This window comes from Pocillopora damicornis, chromosome 14 (assembly GCF_964200805.1).
Source record: "Pocillopora damicornis chromosome 14, jaPocDami1.2, whole genome shotgun sequence".
In the NCBI taxonomy this organism is placed as follows: Eukaryota; Metazoa; Cnidaria; class Anthozoa; order Scleractinia; family Pocilloporidae; genus Pocillopora; species Pocillopora damicornis.
The window spans coordinates 2,728,296-2,754,471 of record NC_142683.1 but is presented as its reverse complement, the minus strand read 5'-3'; the positions used below and the strand labels follow the sequence as shown (position 1 = coordinate 2,754,471).

The 26,176-nt window shown below is 38.4% G+C and overlaps 2 protein-coding genes across 4 annotated transcripts; both read left to right on the top strand.

Moving 5' to 3' along the window:
* Positions 1 to 6,202: 6,202 nt before the first annotated feature.
* LOC113667137 (protein sax-3) lies at positions 6,203 to 17,096 on the top strand. Of its 3 annotated transcripts, none has more exons than XM_089194324.1 (8): positions 6,203 to 6,226; positions 6,991 to 7,185; positions 7,937 to 7,996; positions 10,831 to 11,112; positions 11,507 to 11,818; positions 12,580 to 12,693; positions 15,038 to 15,349; positions 16,674 to 17,096. In XM_089194324.1, exons 2-8 carry the CDS (start codon positions 7,110 to 7,112, stop codon positions 16,832 to 16,834), a joined length of 1,317 nt encoding a protein of 438 aa, XP_089050450.1. In that variant the 5' UTR covers positions 6,203 to 6,226; positions 6,991 to 7,109; the 3' UTR covers positions 16,835 to 17,096. The 3 variants fall into 3 exon arrangements, with proteins under 3 accessions (XP_089050450.1, XP_089050449.1, XP_089050451.1); XM_089194323.1 differs by lacking the exon at positions 6,203 to 6,226 and adding an exon at positions 6,282 to 6,452; XM_089194325.1 differs by lacking the exon at positions 6,203 to 6,226 and adding an exon at positions 6,322 to 6,452 and having other exon boundaries at positions 15,797 to 17,096.
* A 5,585-nt stretch (positions 17,097 to 22,681) lies between these two features.
* Positions 22,682 to 24,079, top strand: LOC113667257 (uncharacterized). The gene is made up of 2 exons (XM_027183071.2): positions 22,682 to 23,047; positions 23,448 to 24,079. The coding sequence occupies exons 1-2, from the start codon at positions 22,828 to 22,830 to the stop codon at positions 23,969 to 23,971; spliced, it is 744 nt and encodes a 247-aa protein (XP_027038872.2). The 5' UTR covers positions 22,682 to 22,827; the 3' UTR covers positions 23,972 to 24,079.
* The last annotated feature ends 2,097 nt before the right edge of the window (positions 24,080 to 26,176 follow it).

Here is a 26,176-nt window from a genome sequence, read left to right as displayed (position 1 = left end):
TTTATAGTGCAGACCAACTGGCACAGTTTGGAGGCTCATCACATCAGAAACCTCCAAACTAATCGTAGAAGCGGATGGTTATCAGCAACGTGCACAGATCTCTGAACGCGGGTCATCGCGAGAACTATACCCAATCCGTCACAGACAGAACAAGAAAGCGAGACATTCTTGCTAAGAGGAAGGATGTATTAAGACGTTTCAGTCATTCACTGCCATCCAAAAGAACCTTAACGAAGGCAAACACAAGGTGAAGCTGACAAAAAAATCCGCCAATGATAAGATCAAGAGGAAATGGACGAAGACTTCCCATTTTGTAGGGAGTGGCTACGTTCAAGGTCGGACCGGCTCAGGTAAAATTTTGACGAGCAATCCCTAACTAGCCAGTTGGACTTTGGATGGCTCTTTGGAAAACACAAAAAACAGCCGCCTTTTCTCAGAAAACAAATAATTATCTCCTAGACGTGTGCTGGACAGGGGAGGAAACTAGTAAGGCAACTGCCTCTAATGTGGCAAAATATTGAGTTTAAGAGACGACACTTGCCAGAAATGTTGTCTGAAACTGACTGGTTGATAGAGCAGCAAATCGCTCGATACTTCAGCCGGTTATCTGCCGTAACAAAAATTGGTTATTGACGAGGTCCCCTCTGTAAGTATGAATAAGGACGAAGAGGCCGATGCCGATGATCTAGCTACAGAAGTCGAAACTGACCGAACAAGGCAAAAGACAAGGAGGGACCTGGCAAAATTTAGACAGCTGGAGAGAGTACAGTTCTTTCTTGAGACGAACTCAAAGTCCGGTAATATTTACTTGACAGCGACTATGAAATGTACATGGTGCGCCTACTTGTCGCAACCGTTAATGGGCATAAATCACTACAATTTGTACAAAAGTCTAACATAACACTCTTATCTTGTTTATTTATGATTTTATTAGCCGTTTCGATTGTTATATTACGTCTGGGTATTACTTTTTGAAAGGAGCTCAGGTTTTGCGTTGTGTTTTCCCCTCCCTCATTTATATCATAAGCTAGTCACGCAATAGTTGATACCGACACAAGTGAATATTTACCATTTATAAAGATTTTTGTTTACGTTGAATTGAAAATATTAAAATATGTGCTTTCTTCACTAATCGTTGTTTCAGTAGTAGCGAAGCAGTTAAAAGCGGGTTGTAGCTTCAACGCTACTGAAATTTTCAGTATTCAGACAGGCGAGCAAAGCGTGATGCTCTGGGAATAAAAACTTTTAGGGGCCTTTGACATGATATCCGAATGAGTTTTGTACAAGAACAAGTTCATACCGGTTGCCACATAATAACCAGTGTAAAATTTATTCGAAATGAGTCATTTCTGAATGATTTTATTGGGGTTTTCATTACAGAACGAAACACTCATTCTGGACGACCTTTTCTACCTGTACAATGTAAACGCGGCACGGCTCTCATATTTGTATGAAGCCTCTGTGGGAGCGAGGGAAGCATTGAAATGGACAGAAAGGGACATAAAGACTTGTTTTTACAGGCTAATTGTTGCCACTCCCACACGGATAAGACTTAAGCACTTTTTATAATTTTATAGCGATCGTTTTCGAAATTCCATGCGCCCACCCCCGCCCTCTTATGTAAAGGGTCCCCCGGGGGTGCTAATACGTGCAGCACACTTGACATTTTGCAAGGACAAATTCTGATGTGATTTTGGCGAAGAGAAACTTGTTTTGCCAGCGTCTAGTCGCTAGTGCGGAAGGGCCCTTTACCACCGTGTGCATAATTACGCGTCTCCCCAGACGGCGGAGAGCCAACAAAGTGTTCAGACATTACTTCAGAAAACTCCGCCTCTGACTGAATTTTTGGTAGCCTATTGACCAATTCCCAATCGAAACTTAACTCTGACGTCACGCGTAATTTTGCTCACGGTGGTAAGTAGCCTACTTACCGAAGCCAGATTGTATGAATTTTCTAGACATCTTGAGTACTATCTGTGAGCTTTTGGAATCGACTTAACCCTACCTTCACCATGGCCGGATATTTCTTTTGGAACCCTACATCTGCTATTGGAACCACGATTCCACCCAACACCGAGATTTGATCAGTGAGTGGGGCAATTTGTAAAATCATCGACATCTTTTGGCGTCTCGAAGATGCCGGTGTCCCAGCGGATATGGACCCCCCTCCGCGGATTTGTACCCCTCAACAAAACTGAGTGAAAACATCATCCTTAACGTTCTAGTAAAAATGGATGATAATTTGCGTTCCAGAGCGTACTAAAGTATGTTTTCAATTCAAAACATGCGTATCGTTAATGCATACGAACTGGCATCCCGTCAGATGTTTCTTTTGACCAAGGGAAAATGGGCAAGAATTTCGTTTAATGTCAGGAGAGAGGTCGTTTTTGAACCTTTTCCGCGATAGTCGAACACCGTTAGATTCAATAAGAAACAAACTTGTGACACTAATTTATTTTGTCATTGTTCAATGCCCGAGTGTTGGGACGACATAGTACAGTGCGAGGAATTTAAGACTGCCTCGGAGGACGAGTGGCTCTGCATTGTCTGCAGATTGCCAGACTCTAGACGTCTTCGTAATTGTTAAGGTGTTATTTCGGATCCCTCAACAGTTAATAATCGTTAAAATTAGAAAATAAGATTGAGTTTGATGTAATAGTCTCCACTTTTGTTAAGACGTTGACATTAACGTTGATTTGCATCTAAGAATAAGCTGAGAGTTCCAATAGTTCAGAATAGAAACATTTTTACTTATCATACGCTTTACGAACGGGTAGTTTCTTCGTTCTTGTTCAAAAACTGTTTAATGTTATTATTTTAGAAAATCAGACTGAGTTACTTTTGTAACTGGACGCAAGTCTCCACTATTGTTATGACGTTTCGTACCAATGTTGATTCGCATCAGAAGAAGCAAAGATTTATTGTAACAATTTCAATAGTTCGAATGCAGTAGTTTGTTCACATCTTATTCTTGCGTATACTGTTCGACTCGCTATGATGAATGCGGTAGAATTGGAACGAAATGGCTGTTGTTGTTTTTTTTATACCTTTATTGAGGAAATGTTGTGTTGTGATTGAAAAGAACATCGACAAAAAAGCTTGCAAATAGAATAAGTTACCAAATATGGTACAAAGGATGCTTAAAAGGAAAGCAGGTAATTTAGTGTTAACAACTGGGTTGAAAACGTAAATTAGCCACCGTAAAGGGTGGCTAATTTACGTTTTCAACCCAGTTGTTGACACTAAATTACCTGCTATACTCTCCCACCGACGCAGCACCACAGTTTCTTTAGAAACTTACCCCTTTTTGCTTAAAAGGAAAGTTTGGTAGGGGGGTCCAAATCTGCGAAGGGGGGTCCATATCCACTAGCGGATTTGGACCGGGGGTCCAAAACCGCGGGGGGTCCAAATCCGCTGTGACACCGGCACGCGACAAAACAAGATCAACTTCATTTTCTGGGTCTGAAAACTTGCAACTCCGCAAGTGACATGAAATATCTTTTCAACAATCACGCAAGGGAACGACTTGGTTTCTCGATAACTAAACCCACAAGTTCCACCAGCGAACAATTAAACTAAATAGAAAATCTCCATGTTAGCATGTAAGATGAGACGCTAATAAAACAGATCAGTTAGCTAAATCAGTATGTAGCTTGTCAATCAAATTGACCACTATAACCATACTTTGACTTCAGCCGGCAAAGGAATCATCGATGGATCTGGACATTTTAGTTTTCTAAATGCAGTAATTCCTGAAAGGTTTTTCTAGATGTCATGCAAAGAGGAAAAAAATCCATCTCTTGGTATTTCGGAGGTTGATTCATCTTTGAATTTCTGTGTCACGCTTGTCACGCAACTGATATAATAAGTTAGAGAAGATATATAAACTGGAACTCAAATCTGGCTAGAATGTGGTAGAGCATAATTAACGTGATCATCGAAACAGCTGACAAAATCATAAATAAACAAGATAAGAGTGTTATATGTTAGATTTTTTTGCAAATTGTAGTGATTTATGCCAGTTAACGGTGGCGACAAGTAGGCGCACCATGTACACTTCATAGTCGCTATCAGGTAAATTTTACCGGACTTTGAGTTCGTCGCAAGATAGAACAACGCCAATGCACAAGGAAATTTTTATAGTAATTTTATAACCATCCTTTGGTCTTATAAAAGCTTGAAGCTCAGTAGATTGTGTCATATCGGTCATTGTTAAAACTGTCTTTGTTTAGATGCTACTTTTCGACATAGAAAAAGTATGTCGGACAAAAATATTCACCTAAAAATAAATATTTCTTTGGCAACTTCAAGAACGACAGGAGATTAAGTTAAGATGATAAAACAAAGGATTATGTTCACAGAAATACCGTAGGTCAAGTACATTCGTTACATGAGGTCACACAACTCGGGTAATAATCACGGTGAAAATTTGCATATTTGAGCGGTCGAACGAAAAAAATTATTTCTCGAAAACTAAAATATATTTTTACAAAAAAACTACACCACAATTATTAGAACATATTGGACTACAAAATATAAAAGTAGGAGGGAAAACAAATTTGGGTGACTTGCCGCTGTTTGTTTGATGCATGCTGACAGTAGCTATTAATATATTTTACAAGTCACGCAATAAAACGCCGGTAACACTCGATCGAGAGAGATGTAGATTTACATGTGATAGAAGAATCCTTGAAAAAAAAAATGCAAATACTTTACGATCGAAGCAAACAAATAATCACAGAGATCTGCAGATTATCCTGAAATTGTTATCTAGCAGACAGCATGAACAACGCGCTTGAATAATTCCTACGGAAAGCTTTCGGGTCACGCAACAGATGTTAGTTCTGCGGATTTCTGCATGGAAATGTGCGATGGCGGTAAGTGACGACGACAACACTATTTTAATTTTATTTTCGGGATAGTAGCACAGTTTTCGTTTGATAGAGCTATTGATATTTGCTCTCAAGCGAGAGCGCAGAATTTTTCGTCTGTAGAAGCCAAAGTTGTAGCACACTAAAACTTGTAATAATGTCAACCAACAAGCAGCGTGTGACTTTAAAATCTCCTTAAATTTGCGATAATGATTATATACAATCAAATTATAGACTAATGAATCTCCAAAGTAATAAACGACAGAAGAAAGAAACGCTACGATTTTCCCATCGATTTTTCGCCTACATGCATCTCTCTAAACGTGGAAATTTTCTATTCCTACGAAAAGTTTCGAGAGTTTTTCACATTTTTTAGCTTTCTTGATCAATCATATTGTATAAAGAGCTAAAAATGTAGGTTCATTTGGTCAGGTGATCAGCTAGAGCCAGAATTGCGTGACAGGTGTAGTTGAGAGAAACTTGTCACAGTCGCTGATTTTAAAAGGCATCCGAGACAAAAATACTAAAAAATACCAAAGATTCTTTTGATGGTTTTCAGAGATGAAATGATAGATTATAAAGGGGAATTAAGATTAGTGTTGTAGCTTTCTAACTGTTTTTTTTTTTTTTCCAAGAACTGAATGAATAATGAAGTATGGGGCTGTGCGGAAATTTTACCAAAAATAGTTCTAGGTGACTACTTCACAAACCTCGTGATTTTCTGCGAAAATAACTCAAACGCAATTACGGATTAATTTGCATAAAAGTTTAGTGATCCATATCATTTTCAAGCGCAAAAAAAGGCTGGTTGCATGCTAATATTAGTTGAAAAATATCTAGGTTTCTCTCTACATCGGAAGTGACTTTCTTTGTTCTACTCCTTTCGAAAGCAACGGGAATTTCTTTAACCTTTCAATCAGTGTTCCTGACTTAAAAGAAACACCATCTTTCGCCTAAAAAACAAACCATCTTTCCTCCATTATTAGCCAAAAGCATCTCATTAACATTCAAATGTTCGAAAGAGTTGAGTGCTAAGGGTACTTGATCCATTGAAGCTTAAGGTTACTGGCTTAGTTACTGACCACAAGGCAACATCCGACCCAAGGGTGAATCGATAGACGTCGTTGATTCTCTTCAACACCAGAAATTTATTTTTTTTGCCCAAGTAAACCTGTGTCATTGGTTGAAAAAGATTGTCTTTTCGCTTATAGGTTATTAAATAAAAAATTTCCTTGGGGCCACAACTACCCTACCCTCCTCCCCCGAAAAAACAAGCAAACAGAAAGATTTTATCTATTTTAGGAAATTTACTTCCTGAGGGCAGGCAGACCAGCACGTGCTTTTATCACTGCCAGGTGCGTTTTGTTTATTGTGGGTCGCACTGGTGTATACTTTCATTTTTCAGCCGTCAAAACATAAAACATATCATTACTCTAATAATTAGCGCTTTTAATTGGAGATTTATAGCGGCGTTTGGTGCAACAACACAAGCGATTAAGTTTCAGCACTAACGATTGACCATTTTAGAACGGACTCCAGCTGAACTGATTTACAATTACGATTTTTTGCTAGTACTAACGGGTGAGTTTTATCACTAGCGATTGACATTTTAGCACTAACGACTGAGTTTTTTTACTTGCGATTGATATCTTAGCACTAACGACTGAGTTTTTTAACTAGCGATTGACAATTTTGGCACAAGTAATTCTCCATAGTTATTGGCGTCTACATATTCCCTGTTCGTTAAGATTCAAAACTTAAACATTCAAACTTCCTCTTACATTATAGGCAGCTTCTTCCGGTTGTTATCTTCAACGTGGTTCAATTGAACGATTCGGTTTTTCACCTTCGAATACTTTTTCCTGGAAGTCAGATTTTATGTCTCGTTTGAATTAGTTTGAATTTAACTCAAATCATTTTATTCAACCAGGTGCTGCTTACTAAGATAGAATGTGATCAAACGAACGAAGTTAAAATAATAATATCAAGGTTTAGATCATCATTTTTTAAATTTTGTTTACTCATTGAAGGATCTTTGTGTTGCTTCCCATTTTGAATCTGTTGATTTTTAATGGCCTTTTTCGATTGACTGCTAAATATAGTCCGATTACACATATAGATTGAAAACTTCCTGTCATTTCTCGGAACCGCCCTTACAAAGGACGCTGCTGCAGCTTCTGGCTTGGTTTCAGAAGACGAACAGTAAGTGACAGCGTAGTTGAAGTAGCAACCAAGAACATGAATTCAGGACGTAAATTGCACTTTTGGATTCTCGTTTTCTTATTCGTGTTCTCAATAGAAGAAGCCATTGATGGTGAGTATGCAAAGGAAACCCCGAATCACTCATAAGTTTCACTTTCTGAGAAAACAGAACCTTTTTTGACGCATAGATTGCGAATTTATCTAGACTTTTTTGAACATGCAGTCATTTCAACAATATCAAACCATAATGGAAGGCAAACAAGACGGTCTGAGTGAGTTAAATTGATTTCAAATGACGCTAGAAAGAACGTAGACAAAGGCAGAATCACCGTTTTAAAACGTAAACAAAGTCATCCCGCGACTTCCTCGGCGAGGTTTTTTCCGTTTAGTAATTCATGAAGGAACGGATTGAGTATATTGATTTTACAGTCGAACTAAATCGTGATTTCTTTTGTTTGCAACAGAACTAGAGAAATCATAGTCAAATCAGTATGGATCTAATCCGCTATTCAAATTCGGAACTCGCCCAGACGAGTCTGAACGCGTATTGTGTTAAACCATTCGCTTCAGCATTGAAGCGGTAACAGAATTGAAAGGAACTTGTGAGTACTAATTTGCTCACGAAAACAAAACCCATACTTAACTGTAAGGATTCAGCAAAAAACCTATAGCAAAGAGCTGATAGAAATCTCATTGCAAACAGGAACATCTAAAATGAATGCCGATATTTTTTCAAGATGACCCGAGTTAACGAAGTTGGAAAGCTGAGAGCAAAAAATGTTCGTCATGAAAATTTCATATGAATATGACAACTATACTTTCATTGATCATTGCTACAATTTGAATCGTCTGTTTCTTTTCAGCATATCCTCAGTTCACTTGTGGATCTCATGGAATAAAACATGATATCAACCAAACAGGAGGTAAGGGTAATGATAAACTCTGAAAAAACCCGAAACCGAAAACGGATAGAGAGTTGTAAAATTTTCCTTTGTTAAATTCAAGAACTAGTACGCTTCGCCGCAGTGATCGACTATATGAAAAGAAAATGGGAGGCAGACCACAACCGCGATGGCAACGAAGACGTGGCAAAACATAAGATTTTCTGAGAAAGGAAACCCCGACGGCTGTTCATATGCGTTATTCGGCAGTTGTTGCGCTGCAAGAGATAGTAAACACTTCCGCCATTCCCTCCGACTTCGACTTGCGCTTGTTTCCCACAATTGGATATTAGATCTTTGTTTTTTGTTTAGGATTTTGCGGCCCCGAGAAAAAAGGAAACTGAAAAATATCACATCCCTGAAAGTGATGTGATTGTCCAATCAAAAACCGACGAAAGCTACAAGGAAAAAAATCCCGAAACCGCAGCGCTAAATTATTGACTTCCTTCATTGTGAGTACTGTTGCACGAGCGACTCAAGAAATGTATTGTTAGCTCAAAAGGTTTCATGAGTGGAGATTCCCGTTTTGTTTCTCGTAGCCTTCCCTTGTGCAAAAGAGAGTTAGTAGGTCAAAAAAAAAAAATGAAAAAGACAAGGACAGAAGCAAAACAATACAACAAGGCGACCGAGTTCAGGGAAGCCGGAAAGTAATTATCATAACAAGGAAAATAATTTTTTTAACAAAACGGAAGTGCTGCGTCGGTTGGGGTAATAAAAGATAATTTTTGCTTTATCGACCGAGTCAACTACAGTAAAAAAACCCGCGGATAAGAACCTGGGTTTTAAGAAGCTGTTAGGCTAAAATTTTCATTTTAAACCCCCTTCACATGACAACCTATTAAGGCTGAAATTTTAAGTTAGGTTCTAACCAGTGGAGTAGCTGTAAAAGTGTACAGAATAAATAGAAACTGATGAATTAAGATCATTATCTGATTATATTTAAAGTAATTTGACATAACATTTTTTTCTTTCAAGTTAAAGTGCTGTGTTGTGTGTCTATCGTGTTTACCATTCAAATAATTCTTCAAGTATTTGCAAGTATGGCACTCTACTAATATCAAAGAAAGCTTTCTGACCATCTCTGACTCTGTAAGAATCACAAAATATTAAATATAAAACATAAAAATGTATCCCAATGAAATAAATAATGGAAAAATATCAAAACAAAGTAAGCTCCCAATGGGCAATGCTTTAAAGTGATAGATCCTTGAGATACAGCATATCAATTGTTTTTGCTTGTGGCTGATATATATATATATATATAAAAGATAACATAAAAAACACACATTGTTCATATATATATATGAACAATGAGTGTTTTTTATCTTGTTAAGCTTCCTGTGATCCGCTGACTCTTACTCTTATTGATGTTGATATCATCAGCAAAGTCCTTCGTCCATAATTTCATCGTGAGCCTTCCCAGATAGGACTCATTGGCCACAAGTCTGTAGTCCACAGGGATTTCAACCCCTTTTCCTTTCCCAGCATTGAGCCTATTTCCAATGCATTCTGCTTCACGTTCTCCAGAATCGTTTAGGAACTTCTGAAAGAACTTCGATGATTCCTTTGGTGCATGACTAACCAGGTTTCCATCTTGGTTTTTGACCGCCACAAGACATTTGTCGTAAGGATTGACGAGCTCCATTTCGCATGATCATACCTCAAGGGCTAGAGTCAAACAGTTTTTAATTTTTTTCATTTCTCCTAATTGCTCGTTAAAGTATCACAGAGAACTCCAAAAAAGGCAATACTGTAGGTTGATTGCTTGGAGCTGGTTATGGATGTACTGTATTTGTCCCATGATTTTCTTGGTATCATCTTTGAAATGGCATTTCAGAGAACTGACTTTGAGTTTGTTTGACCATATGTTTTGTTAAGGACATACCTGCACTGTACTGCCTTTAGGCATTATGGCATAAATTATTCATATTGTATTATGAGATGATATTTATAATATATTTAAATAATATTCATAAGAAAATATAAGAACCTATTTTAGGAACCTTGATAGCCTAAATTTGCCTCAAGTACCATTTACATAAGAATCTGTTTAGGCTGTTCAGGTTCCTATACGCGGGTTTTTTTACTGTAACGTAAATTGGCCACCGTAAAAAGCTCCTGAAGCTGATGTTTAGCTTCTTGTTGATGTAGAAGACACAGGACAAGTCAGGATAGAACAGCGCATCATTAACTTATTGTTTTCATAGTTTTCCTCTTTCTTTTGTCGTTTTGTTCTTTGTTGTTTTACGTCAACTGTTCTAAGTACTTTAGTTTTATCAACTTAGTTGATAACGTTAATTGGGCACCGTGGAGAATTTTAAAGCTGACGTTTCGAGCGTTAGCCCTTCGCCGGTTGAGCGAATGGGCTAACGCTCGAAACGTCGGCTTTAGAACTCTCTACGGTGGCCAATTTACGTTATCAACTCAGTTAATAATACTTAATTACCCTGTTACACTCTCCCACCGACGCAGCACCAAAATTTCTTTATAAACTTACCCCCTTTATTCATGTGTCTCCTAGACCTAGTAGGACCCCGACGTTCGAGCGCGAGCTCTTCGTTAGAGTGAATTCCGCTCTGACAAAGGGCTCGAAAAATTACCATAAGAAAAAGCTTGACATAAGGGTGAATAAGTGAATCAATGATTATGTACATATGCGGAGCAGTTCCCAGAAACTTTCGGGTCTCGCCGTTTATGGATTCTGCTTTTTAGGTGTCAACGTTTAAGCAACCGAGTGTATATACATATATATATATGTATACATATATATATATATATATACATGTGTATGTTTTCCTTTTTTTCATTTTGTGTAGACCTACCTAAGGTGACTTGTCTGACTCCAAGCCAGACTGTATACTTGGATGTGAATGTGCAAATCGCGTGTGAGGTTATCTCCAGTACTTATGCTAACATCACGTGGTTGCATAATGGAAAATCACTCAGTGAGAAAAAAAGCCTCGTGAAGATTGACAGACTGTCCTGCGGTCAAACGCTGAAAATAAAGTTTGCCGGGAGAGACGATAGAGGACAATACACATGTGTAGCCGCTAACAAGTTTGGAACTGTCAATAAGACATGCTCTCTTAATGTCACGGGTATGGCGTTGTAACCCTGGGCCGACTTGTTCAAAGCTGGTTTAAGATAACCCAGAGTTGGTGTGAAATTTGATCTCAGATCTGAAAGCTTTAAAAGGAAATTCAGTTAAAATTCTTTTTGTTTACAGTTTCACGATTGGATGCCACACAAAGAATAGGTAAAATTATCCCGAACAGGTTTTTGAACGAAAGAGTGAAATAACCTGGATTAAATTCATTCGCGGGTTAGCGCTAATCAGCCTTCGAACAGCTGGGCCCTGTTGTTTTACAATGATTTAGCTAAAAACCATAAACTATAATGTTCGGTGCCCACCCCATTTGCTGTGATATTTAGTGCTTCAACCATTAGCTGTAATGTTTGGTGACTGAACCATTCTTATTCTGCCCGATGCAGTTAAAAGTTGCAAACCTCCTCCACAAGTGGAATACGTGAAGATCGATGGTAACCGCCAAACAGCCTATCTGCATGGAACTGTTACACTCAAATGTAAATTACTTCATGTCGCGGCTGATGCTTGGCTGTTTAACGGCACAAGGGTCTCACATGGTGGTCGTCACAAAATGATACGGGAAATCACTATTGCCAAACATGAAAGGCTGTTCGCCTTGAAAATAATTAACGTGACTGAAAAGGACGAGGGACGGTACACATGTTTAGCATACAGAAGTGACATATCCAAAACAAAAGATCTTGTCCTCAAAACAGGTTTGCCAGACATCTTTTAACTTTAAAAGCTGGCGTTTTGAGCGTCTGCCCATTTGCTCTGACGAAGGGCTGACGCCCGAAAAGTCAACTTTGATACTCTTTACGGTAGCCTATTTAAGTTATCAACTCAGTTGATAACACCAAATCTCCCTGTTATACTCTCCCACCGACGCAGCACCATAGGTTATTTAGAAACTTACCCCTTTTATTCACGTTTTAACTTTCTTTACTTAACAGTTCAAGTAAAGAAGCATGGAATCGAAGCCACATAGTTCTTATCTCCGCTGTTTCTTCTGTGCATGGTTTGAGAATTCAAAGAGTTACCCAATACTTTAAAAATTGATTGTGTGCCAAAGTTACGACTAAGACACAGACATTTTGGGATCATCTCAATAAGAGGGCCGCATGTGCAAAGCAATAACCCGAGGTTCCCAGACAGATACCTCCCTAAACGTCGCAAGAAAAAAACAGTTATTCTAGTCAAAAATTTATTTTTAGATATCTTACAATCGTTCAAACAGATTTCCAAAAGATGGAGAAAAAAGGTTAGTGACCGAGGTGTCAGCCACGATCCAAAATGGCCATCGTGTTCCACTTTTTATATTCGAAAGGCCCAGTTATCTAACAAATCACAAAACGCGGTAAATGTCATAACTTCATTTAAGAATAAAAAGAGTACGTTATTCTATGAAATCCCTTTACGCTTTGAGCTTTGAGCTTAAACATGACGAGCCTTACAAACGCTTTCATTCTCTTACCAGAGCCTTGTCCAAGCTGTCATTACTGTCCTCCCGAAGGAAACCAAGCTTTTCCTATCTGTTCGTCTACGTCTCCAATTCGTCTCTCAACATCTGATAACGACCAAGATCCCAAAAGTAAGTAACGAATGACGATAATTCCTTTAGAATTAAATGCTATTTATTAGAATACACTTAAGGAGCCCAACCATGACGGCTTTAAGCCAGCGTGAAGTCAAATGTACCAAATTTTAAACCGTCGCAGGCAAGAGAATATCAACTGTGATATTCTCTTGTCGGAGGCTGATAAAGCAGGGATGTGAAAGGGAGAGAATCAATAGGTCATATAAATTCAAAGTTTCTCGACACCCCGGAGATTAATGTCACATAACGATTTTGGGCTTGGTTCGATAAGAACATTCCACGTGCATGTAGCTCGCAGAGACTGATTCATTTCTGTTTTATTCGAGAGATGTTTGCTAACTGTTAAATCTGTCGTATTAACTTTCTGAAGCTAACATATCGCTTGTTTTTAGAGGAGCATGAAACAAAGGGAGTGAATAAAAGGCCCAGCCCCAATGGCAACAGAGGATATAGCTTCCACAAACCAGATCCCGTGAGCATATTATTGTTCGCGGTGTTAGCTTTTTCCTGAGCAAACGTAAATAACAGCTGTAGCGCACATTTCAATTGAGTGTCGTAAAACCAAAACTGAGCCAATCAGATTAAGGGAAACTATCGCAATGAGAGAGAAGTCAAAGTACGAACATGGAGAGTGTCTAAATCGTCGGAAAAACGAGAGTGACCGAGACGTGATCGATTTTAGTCTTTCATCTGATTGATATGCAGAGCAATGCGAAATTTTTTTACTTAGCATAAAGCATAATAAGACAAAATCAATGCAACCTCGGATTTCTTTCGGTAATCAACTGAAACATGAAAATGAAAACGTGAAAACGTCAAGTAAGAGTTCGCTGTCTGAATAAAGCCCTCAAAGGAATTTAAACCTTTTACTAAAACAAGAAACAGTTTTAACATCAAGCTTTGTTATTCCTGGAAAGTTCAGTTATTTAAAGACAGACTATCTGAGTTGTAACTTATTCCTTAGGCATGAAGCAGCTTTTAGAGGATCTCAACGGGGTTAACCGTTTATTTAGCCCTTAGGCGTAAAAATTGACATGTTTTAACCGTTAGCTGTAAGAAGAGTTAACTGTAAAAATTTTCCTTCCCTTCAATATGTCATTTTGTGTCATTTTGGGGTCACCGTAGTCGTAAATGACCAAAATTCCGCTCTGACGATGGGCTGACGCTCGAAACGCCAGCTTTTAAACTCTTTACTGTGGGCAATTTACGTTATCAACTCATTGAGAATACTGAGTTACCCCGTTATACTTTCCCACCGACGCAGCACTACAGTTTCTTGAGAAGCTTACCCCCTTTATTCACTTTTTAACTTTCACACACTTAACTAACAGGTCAAGTAAAGAAGCATGGAATCGAAGCCACATAGTTCTAATCTCCCCTGATTTTTCTGTGCATGGTTTGGGAATTCAAAGAGTAACCCAATGATTTAAAAATTGACTTTAAATGTGCCAAAATTTTGACTTAGACACCGACATTTTGAGTTCGTCTCATTAAGAGGGTCGCATGTGCAAAGCAACAACCCGAGGTTCTCAGACAGATACCTCTCTAAAGATCACAAGAAAAAAAATTATTCGAGTCAAATATTTATTTTTAGATATCTTATAATCGTTTAAACAGATTTCCAAAAGATGGCCATCTCTGAACCATCTTCTGCAGAACAACACTGACCTGAAATCACGAAAACTAGTGTGGTCCGAGAACAGAAACCTTGACGGCTGTTCATATGCGTTATGCTTAAGTTGAGGTGTTACGCTGCAAGAGATAATAAAAACTTCCTGCCATTCTCCCCAGCTTCGACTTGCGCTTGTTTTCCACAACTGGTTGTTAGATATCATGTTTTTGTTTAAGATTTTCCGGCTCCGAAAAAAAAATCTTGGAAAGAAACTAAAAAATATCCTAGGAAGTAAGTTGCCACTTTTATGGAACAGAATCCTTTGGTGCCAATGTCAACGTTGATCAACGTCAGATAATATCCACTTTATCAACCGATTCTGGGGTTAAGATAACCCAGAATTGGTGTGAAATTAGATTTCAGGTTTGAAAGCTTTTAATATAGTATATTTGATTACAGTTTGACGATTGTATACCCCACAAAGAATCAGTAAAAATTTCCCCAAAGAGGCTTTTGAACAAAAGAACAAAAATATCCGGATTAAAATTTATCCATGGGTTAGCACTAATCAGCCTTCGAACAACTGGGCCCCGTTGTTTAACCACGATTTAGCTAAAACCATAAAATATAATGTTCGGTGCCCACGCCCTTTGCTGTGATATTTTGTGTTTCAACCATTACCTGTAATATTTGGTGACTAAACCACTCTTACTCTACCCGATGCAGATAAAGATATCAAACATCCTCCCCAAGTGAAATACTTGAAGATTGATGGTAAACGCCAAACAGCTTATCTGCATGGAACTGTTACACTCAAATGTAAATTACATCATGTCGAGGGTGAGGCTTGGCTGTTTAACGGCACGAGGATCTTACATGATGATCGTCACAAAATGATACGGGAAACCACTATTGGCAAACATGGAGGGCTGTTCACCTTAAAAATAATTAACGTGACCGAAGAGGACGAGGGACTGTACACATGTATGGGATACAGAGGTGGCATATACCAAACAAAAGATCTTTTCCTCAAAACAGGTTTGCCAGACACCTTTTAACTTTAAAAGCCGGCGTTTTTGAGCGTTAGCCTATTCCCTCTGACGAGGGGCTAACGCTCGAAACGTCAGCTTTTAAACTCTTACTGTGGCCAATTTACGTTATCAGCTCAGTTGATGATACTTAATTACCCCGTTATACTCTTACCTCCTAACTTACCTCTTTTATTCACTTTTTAACTTTCGCACACTTTCAGTTTCGACAAGTCAAGTAAAGAAGCATGGAATCAATAGGTCACATAAATTCAAAGTTTCTTGACAATCCGGAGATTAATGCCACATAATGATTTTGGATTTGGTTCGATAAGAACATTCCACGTGCATGTAGCTCGCAGAGACTGAGTCATTTTTGTTTTATTCAAGAGCTGTTTACTAACGGTTTAAATCTGTCGTATTAACTTTCTGAAGCTGATATATCGCTTCTTTTTAGAGGAGTATGAAACAAAGCAAGTGAATGAAAGACCCAGCCCCAATGGCAACAGAGGATGTAGCTTCCACAAACCAGATCCCATGAGCATATTATTGTTCGCGGTGTTAGCTTTTTCCTATAGCAAACGCAAATAACATCGGTAGCGCACATTTCAATTAAGTTTCGGAAAACCAAAACTGAGCCAATCAGATTGTTGCACTCTGTAATTGTCACCTTCGCACTCACATAGGACGCACAACTATGCAATTAGCATAAGCACGAGTACCGCACTTTGTATAAATTATAATGATTTCGTAATGAATAAAGGGTTTTGAATAACAAGATGAAGGGAAAGAACACGGAGAGTGCTCAAAAATCGCGGGAAAACGAGAGTGATCGAGAAGTGGTCGATTTTCTTTCATCTGATTGGTATGCAGAGCAATGCGAAATTTATTTACCTCACATAAAGCGTAATAAGGCAAAATCAAGATTAGATATCTTAAAATCGTTTAAACTGATTTCCAAAAAATTAAGAAAAGAGGTAAGAGATCGAGGTGTCAGCCACGATTCAAAATGGCAACGTTCGTGTTCCACTTTCTATATTAGAAAGGTTCAGTTATCCTAAAAAATCACAAAACGCGGTAAATGTCATAACTTCATTTAAGAATAAAAAGAGTATGTTATTCTATGAAATCTCAATACGCTTGGAATATAAAAGGTTAGAGCGGAGATAAAATTATTTGGTTTTAGAGAAACTTTTACACTTTCGTTTTTGTTTCGAGCTTGGAACAAAGACGAATTCAAATCTAAGTCCCCCAAAGGAGTCGAGCCCCCGACTTTTGGATTTTACAGAGCTTAAACATGACGAGCCTTAAAAACGCTTTCATTCTCTTACCAGAGCCTTGTCCACGCCGTCATCATTGTCCCCCCGAAGGAAACCAAGCTTTTCCTATCTCCTTGCTTCCGTCTTGCAACAGAGGACGTAGCTTCCACAGACCAGATCCCGTGAGCATATTATTGTTCGCAGTGTTAGCTTTTTCCTCTATCAAATGCGTTTAACAGCTAATCAGATGAAGGGAAACTATCGCAATGAGAACATTGGGCAGAATTGTGTGACACATCCGGGATATTTACGGGTGCAAGGGCGCTAAATTAAAAGACCGAGACGACAAATGGCATGACACAATAAAGAAAAATGGTAGCAATAGGCAAAGGTCCCCTTGCGTTTATTTTTTCACAGCTTAACTATATAAAATTTCGAAAGGGTTGCATATGGTTTTCAAAGAAAAGATTTTCATAATAAAATAACGACCATTTTTCACACGGTATCATCTCTTTAACCTTTACCAATTTTGTGCTCAACTTGACCTACTTTGGGTAAAGTTCAGCATGGGAAATAGCTGTATGATAACTTTGAGACCGAATTTCGCCTAAATGAAGATATCAGCGCGTTGGGTTGCATATGGACACGTTTTCTTAAAAAGTAAAAAGGGCTCGTGCAACATATGAAGGGAATCCGATGTCTGAAAATAGTATCAAATCCAGCATTTCTGGAACATACATTTTCTCTTTTGGATCCTCGCTGTCCCAAGGGCCTTTGGGAGTTGAACTGATTCATTTTGAGCCTCGCGCGTGCATATTAATAACTCTAAGCTCCTCCTTTATGAACACTGGCAATGTTTCGCCTCATTTATTTACTTATTTAAGCACGAAATCAGTAATGGCTATAAAATGGCGGTAAATTTTTGAAATTTAAAACATGATAAGAACTTTTACATCAAGTTAAGAGCAAAAGGACAACGTAAAAAATACGTACGCACGCACGCACGCACGCAAAAAACACGGCTAAACGACTAAAGAAAGTTAACGGAAAATAAAATTTATCGCCCGTTCACCTAGCATATTAGAGACTGCGATAAACGAAGGCTTACATTTTGTGGTCCAGCGACTTTTTTTTTAATTGATTAATTATTTAATTGAAAATAATAAGCGACGTCACTGCTTGCATAAATTTCGCAACTGTATCTATTCCGTTGAGACCAGTTAACTTAACCATCTTCATTTACAAAGCATTCGAAAGAACTTCACCAACAGTCTCCTCGCTGCTAAGTAAATCAAAATGTGTTCCGTTCAAGAATTGCAGCGAGTTGATCGGGAGCTCTTTTCAGAGCTTATAGAAACCCCGATCAACCCTGCATTCTTCCACATGTCTACTCCGTTTACAACCCGATGTTCTACCTCCAAATCAACGGAGAGGGACTGTGGCAGTTGCGAGGGTACGTCAGCAGAAACACGGACGTCTTATGTGCAATTCTTCAAGATAATTTGTCTAAAATTGGATACCAGTTAACGCAGTCATCTTCTTTTCGAGTTGGAAACGTTGTGAAGAACAGAGCACAGTACATCGTCAACAAAACACGGAACACGAGTAACTTTTAACTTTTCACTAAAACAAGAAACAGTTTTAACATTAAGCTTTGTCAATCCTGGAAAGTTCAGTTATATAAAGACAGACTACATGGGTTAAGTTGCAACTTATTCCTTAAACATGAAGCAGCTTTCAGAGGGTCTCAATAGGGTTTACCGTTTATCAGCCGTTAGGCGTAAAAATTGACATGTTTTAACCGTTAGCTGTAAGAAAAGTTAACCGTCAAATGTTTTCTTCTCTACAATGTGTCATTTGGTGTCATTTTGGGATCACTGTAGCCGCAAAATACCGAAAATTTTAGCGTAAGCCGTTAAAGCTATCACCCCAGTGAGACCCTCCTTCAACATTAAGTTTTGTGAATACAGTCGAACCTTTATAAAGCGGCACTGTACTAAGTGGTCTCCCTGTTCTAAGCAGTCGGTTGCTAAAGTCCCGAACTCGTTTCTTCTTAATTATCGTTCATAGTCACCCTTTACCAAGTCCCAAAGGCCTACCTGTATCGTCCTCCACTTGTATTAAGCGTAAATTTAAAGCCGAACCACCTAAATAAAACTAAGAATATCCTTCAAAGTAAAATTGAAGTGAGTAATAGTATTGTACTTTAAGTGGACGGTTAATTATGGCATAAAATGGCGTTGTATATCGTTTTTTACAATGCCCCTAATCTGTGGAACCTGTATTTAGCGGTCAACCTGAATTAAGCGGTACTCCTGCCAATCCCCGTGGGTGATCACGTAATACATAATCAACTGTAATTATGAGTTCAGTCATTTGAAGATATACCACAACGTTATAAAGATTCAAAAGAGGTGTTATTAGTAACTTTTGTAAATATAAGCTTCCAGAAATCTTCAGACAGCTGAGTCATGCTGACTTGCATGCCATAGAACTTTCCAGAACATTTCATCATGCCACGCATTTATTATGTAATACCAGGAGCACGTCACTAACGGGCTCCTGGTAATACCACTAAGATAGTTCTTATATAGCTTGTGGAATGTTATGATCCCGTAATAATGTTGTATGTTTAGGATGTGAGATTTTTGATTCTCCATAGTGCTGTCAGTAATGGTCATTTATGCATTAAAAAAACAAGTAAGGCTGTTTAACTTTTACTTACCGTTCACTTCATCACAATTTCCACCGTTTTTCAAGAGTTCATTTACAGTAATTTAGAGACCAGTCGCACGAGGAAAGTGGGGGAAAGTTACTGAAAGGCAAAAGTTAAAGGGTTTTTGTTTCCAGTACATAGCAACTAGACACCTTGCAAGGGCGGTAACAGAGTGCGCAAGTGCTTCATATAGGACAAGAAATGACACATTGCTATTAAGGTTTGAGGTTTACTGTTCGCAACAGGCTACATGAAGTAAGTGATAATCACGTAACACAAATATGAAAAGAATGCGTAACCAGTGACGTGGCGTAACCTTGTAGATATTTTGTTGTAAGATCTGTCGTGTTAAGTCCGAAATCCTTATTTGGTGGGCGAAATTCCTTGAGCAATCAGAGGGACATTCAGGACCAGTTATATTCGAAAAAGCAACCGCTACAAGAAAGCTTATCGTCGTAGAAAATTACGCGTTTTGTAGACCGTTGTGAAGGAGGGCCTTTGGTGGCGAAGTCAGGTTATTTTGGAGAGTAAAGCAATGTTAAATAATTAAGTTATTGATTCAGAATAGAATTCAGGTCATACGCGCTCACATTTCACCTTTCTGATGGACCTTTTGTACTTTATTCATTTACAATTTTCTTTTAATCGACACACAATCAGTACTGCGTGGCCAGTGAATGATTTGGTAAATTTTGCAAATCAGTTACAAAAAACACTGCATCATCTGAATTTTCCTCTCGTTTCAATTGTTAGATTCTTTGTGTTTGTTTAGTCTCCATTTCATTTTTGTAAGCCTAATATTGTAACACCCCTAATAATGTACATGGAAAAATTACTCAGTTCTGATTGATTAAGATAAATGCAGTTTTCAGGTAATTCAGTGCAGAAGAGGGTTAATTCAGTGCAAAGAAAGAAACAAATCAGACATTCTGATTGGTCAATAATCAAAGAAACTCACGGATAGCCAATCAAATGCGAGCCTTGGATGTCGCAACAAAATTTGAAAATTTGAAAATTTGAAAATTTGCGAGCGAAACAATGGCCGGCGTTTTAAGTAGGCTTTCTTTTGCCACCGCAGCTGAAAAACAGCTTAAACAACGAAAATACTGTTAAAAGCACTGCTTTTTAGTTATCGTAGTTACTCGTGTTTATTTATTCCAAATTGCACTCGAAATCATGTGATTACCTATAAAAATATCAGTGATCGGAATGTCGTTGCGAATTGTACCCAAATTGTATTTATCTATGTTTTACGAAATAGATATTTTACGGAAATCCCCTTATTGAAGTCTGTCCGTTTCTTTCGTACCAAAATTTCCAAAAGCTGATTTCATTTTAAAATGTATTGCTATTGCTTAGATATTTGTAAAATTATGTGCTTCGGTTGCCATAATTTGTTTTAGTTTTGCTTCTGATTTGTTGAGACTATCCCTTGCATTAATTTGCTCAGAAAACTCGGGATTCATGGTCTAATTATTAACTAGACTGTCGAAAAAAACTTCCTTGAAAAACTACCTTGGTACACCTATCCACCCATCTATATCTATTCAGCATGCATGCATACCTTCCAAATAGACTCTAGGTGCAGCACAGCCGTAAGCTCGTAATCATCTTACAATACATTCATTTCGTTTTGCACTAGACACACGTACGAAAAGCGGACCTATTTTCATTGAGGCTACATGGTTTTCTCTTTTTTTCTTTCTTTTTATCGGAGAATTAAGAAGCGGAGTCATTATTTTTTAGTTTCAGGGAACAATGAGTGAGGAGGTGAATAGTAATGACTTGGTAATGTTTGAAGGTGACAGTGGTAATAATGATGGTCAGAGAAGGGCATTGTCATTAATAAGCCAGAAATCGGGCAAATATTCAAAGTGAGGGTAGATGGGGGGATGAAAGACTGGACTCTTGTCCATACCATACGATGATTTCAATTTTACGACCTCTTAGTTCTTGTACTGTGTATCATGTGGATGCCAACTGATTCCATACACCCCAAAACAAGAAAGTTACTTTGTGACAAGTAGAGAATAAAGGATCAACTGAAAATTCTTGGGGAATCATTGTGGAAGGCTACATCAAAGTCCCAGAGGGATTGTTGTTAAAAAGAGTATCAAAATCGTAGGGGATCATAGATGAAGAGAATACTAAAATCCCAGGGGGATTATTGTGGAGGTTATCATCAGATCCTAAGGGATAATTATTGAAAAGAGTGTCGAATCGTAGGGGATCAGAGATCCTAGGAGGATGCAGTAAGAAACCAATCGTGTTTCCCTCGGGCTTGGACATCTCAAGCAAAGTCTACTCGTCTCTACTGAATTAGGTCTACAAGAAAACAGGGGGGCGGGACATGAGATATCATTGTTCTCGGAGTATCAGACATGGTCAGTAATTTTAGATCGATTCCCATTGAAATAAGGGAACTCAATTTCCTAATCTGATTGTCTTTTGTAACTGTGTTATCAAGATATCTTTTAGAGAGAACAGTTATTACAGTGCTTCAACGAGAAACGAAAACAAAGCTTAACGAATGGGACACGTTCTGCGAAGTCAAAATCCTGAATTCAGTCAGGAGTGCAGAGCTTAATGGGCCATGGCCAACTAGTCATTATTTTAACATCAGTGTACGTCTTGGAGAGCAAGACACTAGATGATCTTGCTGCAAGTATGTAATGTAATTGCCAGCAAATATTGGTCGAGCCTCAGAGTTAGATGGGGCCGTCTACCTTGGCAACATGAGGAAGAGTTGAAGACCAGACCAACACAGTCATCTTAGTGCGATGAAAAAACGAACATGGCTAAATTTAATGACTGGAGAAGACCTTGAAAGGTGTTAAACGACCCTCTTAGAGATAATTTCAGCAAAAAGAGTGACAAAAATTCATTCGCACGACCCACGCTTGTCACATTTATTCCTTTATTGAAGGATTAACGGCAATATCGAGGAACAATGACCCCAATGGAAAAGCTGAATCGCGTGTATCATTTTACGTCGGCAACTTTTACGTATGCCAAGATCTTTCTCAGTGTCCATCAATCTTGTTTACTCCGCGGCTCGTTGTTAGAATCGCTCTAATGGATATGTCTTCATACATTGGTCTTGAAAGCAACACCGTAACTTTGTACGGGCCGACATGGTAAACACGACACTGTTTTAAAGCCATAACATTAACTAGGAGTAATCTTGTTTTATGAAAAGTGCTCCCCCATCAGCGGTGGAACACACCGCAGATTACTAAAACTACAGCTGAGATTAAAACCAATCAAAGTTACGTGACCGAAGAGCAGGGAAACGGATTATACGTACATTACGTCTAAGTCCACATGCTGATCTGCTGGTAATGAAAGCTTGTCAAAAAGTTGTACAAAGTGTAAATATACATTAAGTAAATTACATTCTTCGGGCTTTTGAAACTGCTCAACAAAAGGTCGTTTATTCCAATAATGCCGTGCGTGGTAAACAACATTTTTCATCTCTAGCCTTTCTCACAAAATATCGTGTAAAATTTCACCATGTCCATTGTCCCAGCGAAAGCAAATCTGAGCTTCTCCATTGAAAACATTCTTAAGGAAGAAAACTCTTCGGAAAGCTCTTATTTATCCAGACCTGATGATAATAATGATAATAATGATACAATAACTCTTCAACAAGAAACCTCTTCGCCTGAGAGATCTTTGAACAGCGATCTTCCATGGCTGGCTTATACTCGTTATTGTCCGCCCAAAATCCCAAGTAAGTGATATGAAATCTGTGTTTTCGTTTGGATTCTCAGAGGTGAACATGTCAATGGCTGTGATAAAGTTGAAGGTTTGTAATTTTCAATTATGAGCTTCAAATAAGTAAATTCAAGGAAAAATTACTTAAATTTTGAAATAATAGCAACAACAAAAAATACAGGACTAAATAAAGCTGAAGAGATCTCCATCCAACTGCTTTGATATTGCAGATAAATATCGGCCACTTTTGTAAGTTTCGGGAATTGAAAGGGGTGTTAAATTTTGCCAAAACTCTATCAGACGACTCCTGTTTTTACACCTCGTGGGACAACTCAGACAGCTGCTGTATATCTCTTGATTTGAAAACGAGAGACCAAATGAAGAAATAAGACCTAATGAGACTTTTTCTTTCATAGGGTCAAGAAATCGTAAAACAGTTAACAAGCGGAAAGTAAATGGGGGTCCAAGAGTACCATTCTCGTCAGAACAGCTACTGGAGTTGGAGAAAAACTACGAGGACACTCATTATATTACTGCAGCCAAAGTTTTACAACTTTCTAGCGAGTTAAAACTTCCAGGAAACCGCATCAAGATTTGGTTTCAGAACCGTCGTGCACGGGAAAAAAAGAAGGCTAAGAAGCTGGGAAATTATAAGAACCAACAACTTACTGCAAACGAGATATGTGCCGAGACCACCCTTTCACCTCATGAAAAAATCGGTCAGAATAGAAGCTGTTTATCACAATTTTACCCTGCTCCTATTGGGAGGAGAGAGTCCGCTTTCTCTCCAATGTTTATGTCTCAGTTAGCTCATACCGGTTGTCCATTAAAGAGGAATCTCGCATGGCCTGGTACATCAAACGTGCCTCGGTTCCTTAACCTAAAGTACATTAACTGCGATTTGTACAAAAGACTCAGTTGTTTTGTTCAATGTACATAGCATGTGAGATGTCCCTACAACAAACAACTGTTGAGTGTGAAAAACTTTAGAAAGATAAATTTGATTCGTTGACATTTAATAAAGAAGATAGTATACTTTGATTAAAAATTGTCTTCAAACCTTTCTTTTGACTCTCCTTTTAAACGGCGCCTTCAGGAATAAATACCCATTGTAAGAACAAGGCTCTTTTTCTCAAGAAGCGAACAGAATTAAAAACAGCCAGTATTCAGTTGCGTGAGTCGGAGAAATATACTAATCCTTTTAAAAAGTGGCTTTGGTTTTTCATTGAGTTCTCTTGAGCTTAGTTGATAGAGCACTTGAAAGAAAACTAGGACCTAGCTGAGTTTGTTTCTTTATTGGGGACACACGAGTTCCTTTGTCTCCTGCTCGTGACCAAACGAATGATGTGTTTATTTCTTCCACGACAAAGTTCAAAATTCACAATCTCTCGTTATCGTATTTTAACACAGAATACTTCAAGACGCTTCTGATCCTAGTAGTATATAAGACACTTGCCACGTGTGAACAAACTCAAGCCTCGAGCTCGCTCATCATCGATTTCTTTGTGATTCAGTTGAAAGAACATTGGACCGCGAAATCGTTTGAATCGTTCTAAGAGGGAAAGGGGAGAGGGTTCTGTTTTTTACCCTCTTTTATTATTTTTCTAATAACAGTCATTGTTAACATCTCTTTTTCATTAAAATGAACGACTGAACCATTGCTGGTCAGTCCACGTCATGAGTGAACTGGCGACACCAAGGCACGTTTAGCGGACGTTACGTCCATTATTTCCTTTCACTCTCTCGTGTAACTGAACTCATGCAAACCCTATTCACTGCTTCAACGGAAAAAATGCTATAAACAGCCAGCAGCTGCTTTTGGCTCCACTGGTTAATTCAGTCCGCAAATTTTAATCACTTTATTCTCAAATAGAAATGCCAACTTAATGAAAAGCTTAGTGTGATCTTATGCGGTTGTGACTTAACCTAGTTTCGTTTGCATTTCGGGATAAAATCCCTTATGTAGTTTGAATACCGCCGTCGTTTTCATTCATAGGGTGAAATATGGAGAGACTGACAACCTGTCTGTTAAACTCCTCCTGAGAAGATTAAATTATTGCACGCGCGGTTATTACAATCTGATAACGCACAGCAAACAAATTTGGTTTTGGTGAAATTTTTAGAATACATTAGGAGATCACTGACAATGTTATAAGCTAATACAAGTCTACCCAAGAGAACTGAAGCACCGGAAATGTTTGATTGCTCATTTTATTGGAATAAGTAGGTTGTGTGTGTATGAAGTTTGATTGTGATGATCTACGGTTTATCCATCTCAAAAAGTTTCGAGATTCATTGTTGTGCAAATGAAGTTTTTGTGAGGAACATTTTTTGCAAACGACAATCAAAAAATAACCTTCTGTGACCGACGCAAACCACAATGCATATATTAACCACAATGTGGACAGATTTTTAACCCTTGTCAAGACTTTGTACTTTCGCTTATTATAGGTACACCATAGTACACCTTTATAAATAACTCTCTTTCACACAAACACAGATCAACTTATCCAGCCCGCTTGAAAAACCCAGACATCTGGCGCTCTTGTAATCCCACTCAATCACTTGAAAAAGAGACAAGTTCAAGAAGGTATGCCTATATTTCATAACAGGTGATTGCAACCTTCACACTGAATGTTTACTTTAAGGGCTCGGGTTTGCGTCAGTGGAATAGTTTTACTCAGTCAATCTTTACATAAGGTTTACACTGATACACAGGAGCTACACTGATCAATAGCAGCCCGGATTAACGTGGCTGGTTGACCTACGGACCTGTATTCTTTGCACGTGCATCCCAGACGTTCGAATTCCTTTACAGCTAAATCTGTTTTCTCAAAATATTCACGTCAAGCACAAACTGCGCGGGCAAACAATTATCGCTAGCGTATGTGCAGTCTCGAAATAATATATCGCTATCTATTTAAACACTCTTGAATAATAATGATTGTCGCCAACTTTTCATTCCACATGTTCTATCACGAAGTCTCTTCAGGCACCACCGACGGTAAATCTTGAGGTCGCTCCGACCCCCGGTCATTTCTTCCAAAGCCCCTCAAATCTTTAGTTTCTCTTTTCTTTAATCCGTGGGTCTCAAAAAGTAGTTAGAGAAGGTTGGAGTTACGGTTGGGAACGAAGAAGTTTGTGT